Source organism: Sinocyclocheilus grahami, unplaced genomic scaffold (genome assembly GCF_001515645.1).
Source record: "Sinocyclocheilus grahami isolate Dianchi unplaced genomic scaffold, SAMN03320097.WGS_v1.1 scaffold643.1, whole genome shotgun sequence".
Lineage (NCBI taxonomy): Eukaryota > Metazoa > Chordata > Actinopteri > Cypriniformes > Cyprinidae > Sinocyclocheilus > Sinocyclocheilus grahami.
In genome coordinates this window covers 427,406-432,224 of record NW_015505822.1, presented here as the reverse complement: position 1 = coordinate 432,224, position 4,819 = coordinate 427,406, and the positions used below count along the sequence as shown (strand labels likewise).

Here is a 4,819-nt window from a genome sequence, read left to right as displayed (position 1 = left end):
GATGTTTGTCCCAGATAGCACACGTCTGCAAGAGGTCTGTTGAAGATCTCTTCATCTGGAAAGCATCTGCTGTGTACAGACGTCTCTAAGATGTCAGTTTTACATTCATTCTAAATCATAAACATCTTAAAGACATCTTCTAAACGTCTATTTGACATCTGATAGGAAACGTCCTATAGACGTGAGCAAACACTCTAAAAAATACGTCTAGCAGATGTAATGCAGACATTAAATAGACGTCTCCGTGACGTACGTGTGCCGGATATATGAAATAATATCATATTTGATCCCTCAGGCTTTTAAGGCTCCTATAGTCTGATATAGGTAGAATATGGAGGAAAAACAGCTCAATTATTCAAAGATTCAATTGAGGAAAATTATGCAATTTGCTGCAGATGCTGATATTTAGGCTTATATGATGAAATTCTGATGCTTGTAATGTAAATCAATGCGATCTTTATAACAGCAGATACTTATATAAAAACAATATAAATATCAGCCATCACTCTATATCTCCAGTAATCTGTTTTAGTAAAACGAGATTGAAATAATGCAATGCAATCCAGCGCTGATTGAGAGCTGAAGAAATAAACGCTGAGGAACAGTGAAAGTAAAGCTTCTGGAAACAAACGCTCCTCAAAAGATCCTGAGGATCAGATTTGAGACTCTAAAACATGATTGATGGAGAATCAAGTAAAGCTGAGCTGCTTCAGTGCAGTGAGTGTTCATCTGGAGATATTACTGCAGTTATTCTGACGCTTACTTGATCAAAATCAGTCAAGATTTGACTCGTGAAGCTCGAGCTGAAGCTGGACATTTGTACAATTACACTAAAAGAGCCAATCAGACGACAGAAGGTGTGGAGTAAGTTTTGATCATTTAGAGGCCTTAAATTTGCATATATATGTTATAGTGTGAAAGTGATCATTCAGTTTTTGGAAGAGACTTATAATACTTGATTTGTGAAAAATGCAACACATATTAATACTTTAATTTGCATTGCAGGACTTAGAGCGATGGACTGGCTGTTTGGCAGGATTTCCTGGCAGAAGGATGATCTGTCGATTATAATATCGTTCGATTAACACATGTTGCACCGGAGCAACCCACATCCATTCAGGATTCTGTCTTTGAATTAACAAGATCTAAAACTCAGTTTTCCGGCCAGTATTTGTGTTTTTATGCGTCTTTATGTCCTGAGCCGTGGTCCATCTTTGCAAAGTCATGGAGTCCAACATGGAGTACATAGTGGCGCAGGTCACGCAGAAAGAGGTCGGACGTCGGTTTCAAGTGGGGCCGGAAATCATAGACTACATCCTGGACAGACAGAAGTCACATGACCTGGAGCATGATCAGAGCATGCTGGACAGGATGGTGGACAGTCTGGCAACCACATGGGTCAACGCGAGCAATTTCAAGGTAAGGGAGTTTGTAAGAAACATGAATCATTTTAGTTCACCTACAAATGAAAATGTGCTCACCCTCAGTTCATCCGAGATCAGGAAGAGTTTGTTTCTTCATCAGGTTTGGAGAAATGTAGCATTGCATCAGTGTCTCAGCAATGGATGCTCTGCAGTGAATGGGTGCCGTCAGAATGAGAGTCCAAACAGCTGATAAAAACATCACAATAATCCACAGCACTCCAGTCCATCAGTTAACATCTGGAGAAGACAAAAGCTGAAACTAATCCAGCATTAAGACGTTTTTAACTAAAATACATTGAGTCCATAATCCATAATAAAGCTTCCTCAGTGAAAAAGTGTTCTGGTGTGAATCAGGAGAGAAATCTGCACAGATCAAGCACCGCTTAAACAGTTCTAAACTAATATGTGGCTGGATTTTGATGTGAGAGACAACAGCAGATGCACTTTTTCACTGAGGAAGCTTTATTATGGATTATGGACTCTATGGTATTTTAGTTAAAAAGGTCTTAATGCTGGATTTGTTTCAGCTTTTGTCTTCTTCAGATGTTAACTGATGGACTGGAGTGCTGTGGATTATTGTGATGTTTTTATCAGCTGTTTGGACTCTCATTCTGACGGCACCCATTCACTTGCAGTGAGACACTGATGCAATGATACATTTCTACAAATCTGACGAATCTTGGATGATCTGAGGGTGAGTCATTTTCATTTGTGGGTGAACTGTTCCTTTAAATAGAAGCTGAGGAGAGATTGTGTAAATCACTGGCCATTCTTTCTGTTTCTTAAGTAATTTTGTGCATTCGTGATTCAGTTCGCTTGATGCACGTTCTAAAGATTTTTAGGCCTTTTCCATAAGCGTGCAAGTAGTTCCAGGTTTGTTGCATTGGAGTTGCATATCATCATCAGCACAGATCTTTTAGATATCACACTTTGAAATGCTTAATGTAAATGATTGCTGATTTAGAAGATGATTCAAGCATTTGTTATCATTTCAGGAAGACTCCTGTTCTCACGGATTCAGTGAGACTCTTGTTTCAGTGAGTGCTCGAGTTTTAATTGGAAACGGATTTATAATTTCACAGAACTGCATTTTTGGATGACAGGCATTTTGTATTCAATGAAAAATTTAGGTTATGCTAGTTGTAAACTACAGACATTGACCTGATGGACTAAAGCTGCTTTCTAGATTTTTACAGAAAGCATTTAAGGGTACATGATATGCATTAGGAGCTTTTTGAATTGCCGTTGATCTCTTGTCGCTTCTAATGTTCAATCATTCTTGGCGATTTAGCCAGAAAACCGTGTTTGGTATGAGAAGTCGCTCAATATCAATCTAATTTTCCTCTCATAATTTTTACTGTGATTTACCTTTAGGGCTTTATTTCAGTTCTCGGATCAGTTTGACTACACTGTTTCATCGTTCTGTCAAATAAAATTTTCTGCAGTTTTAATTTAGAATTATTTAAATGCGATTCTATAGTAGTGTATAAAATAATACTAGCTAAACGTATTATTAATAATAACTTAACCAAAATATTTATTACTATTTTGAGTAAGTTTTATATTTTCAGTTTTCATTTTAAAGTAATAAAAATAAACATATGGCTATATCATTGCCAGTGTTGCCAATTTGGGGATTTTGTCGCCAAATTTAGCTACTTTCTCATTGTAGCTGCGACTTTTTTAAATTTTTAAATTTTTACACAGAGAGATTTGTGAGTGCACAGGACACAGTTTGAGTGAGAGGAGAGACACGTTTTAAGTGCACGCACTCTCTCCGGGCGAGAGCAGCGTGTATCTGAGCACTGCAGTATTGCCAATTTGGGGATTTTGTCGCCAAATTTAGCTACTTTCTCATTGTAGCTGCGACTTTTTTAAATGTAAAATTTTTTTGCTATATTTAAATAAAACTATTGACCTCTCACGTTTGCTCTCAATCATGCCAATGAGTCTGCGCAGAACACACCAGTACGCCACGCCTGCCGTGACGCACACCACAATTTCATTATAAGCATCAATCAAGAATGAACATCTTGTTTTAACCACGGACACAAAAGTTATACCACAATTCATGCACAGTCATGTGAACCAGATACTGAGAGAGAGACTTCGTGAGTGCATCATCGTGTCATGTGTGCTGGGATGCAGTATTTTGCACTTACTTTGTAGTAATAGAGTGTGTTGACTGAAATCAGTTTTTGTTTTTGGAGAATCATAATATCTCTTATCTGTTGTATTTGAGCAGGACAGGGATGCACTTTGGTGACACATAAAACTAATTCCCAACATTATGTGTCTTTCCATCATTTCCATCATGTTTGACGTGCTTGCAGATCACAAGCATTTCCTAATTTCACTTCAGAATTTGTTATATTTAATCTTTTGTTATCATTTTTATACTGTTATCGTTTGTAAAGTATATATATATATTTACTTTCCTTTACCTTTACCAAGTTTACCTGTATTTACTTTGTTTTCATATTTGGCGACTTTTTGTGAAAAATTGAGACTTTTGAGGGTGGTTCTAGAGATTTTCTGAGGGAGGGGTTTGGCAACACTGATCATTGCAACTATACAATTACATTACTAATATTTATGGTTACTTGTCCATAGAATTCTTATTATGAAGGTAACAGCTCTTGTGTTGGTCAGTGCTTCTGCGTTAGGCTGTAAGCTTCTTCTCTCCACTCAGAGTCAGAGCTCCTGTGAGTGTGTGGGCTGAATGATTCAGCCTTACAGTGTTGAAATAGCTCACTGTCTGTGTGTAGAGCAGGGTGTATGTAACCGGATGGTTATCTAATGGTTTCGTCAGTTGACTAACTGTAGGAGCTGTAGAGAAGCATGCAGTAGAAGGAGGGGTTTCATTAGTTCATTTGAGGAGCCAGCCAATGGCGTGAGTTTGGGGGCGGGGCTATCGGTGTGCCTCTGTTTCTTTGTATCTCTTTGATTTTCAGTTTGACCAATGACAGTGACAGTGTTTGGAAACTAAGCCATCATACATTTTAGTGACACGTTTTGAATCAACTTGTACATCTCAACAATTTTAAAGGGGTCATATGATGCTGCTAAAAAGAACATTATGTTGTGTATTTGGTGTAATGAAATGTGTTTATGCGGTTTAAGGTTAAAAAAACACATTATTTTCCACATACTGTACATTATTGTTTCTCCTCTATGCCCCGCCTTTCTGAAACGTGTCGATTTTTACAAAGCTCATCGATCTGAAAAGCGAGGTGTGCTGTGATTGGCCAGCTATCCAGTGCGTTGTGATTGGCCGAATACCTTAAGCGTGTGACTGAAATGTTACGCTATCAAAAAAACTCGCTTTAAATATATAAAATATAAAAACTTTTAAATATAAAAAAAGTACTTACAGTCTGTGAGTCAGAACAGCC

General features: G+C 37.7%; 1 protein-coding gene across 1 annotated transcript in view; it reads left to right on the top strand.

Moving 5' to 3' along the window:
• The first annotated feature begins 729 nt into the window (after nucleotides 1–729).
• LOC107558358 (CLIP-associating protein 1-B-like) overlaps nucleotides 730–4,819 on the top strand; it is a 16,075-nt gene continuing 11,985 nt past the window's right edge. The window contains exons 1-2 of the mRNA XM_016242018.1: nucleotides 730–864; nucleotides 1,006–1,419. Of these exons, the coding sequence (XP_016097504.1) occupies nucleotides 1,225–1,419 (195 nt within the window). The 5' untranslated portion in view covers nucleotides 730–864; nucleotides 1,006–1,224. The remainder of the gene's footprint in view (nucleotides 865–1,005; nucleotides 1,420–4,819) is intronic.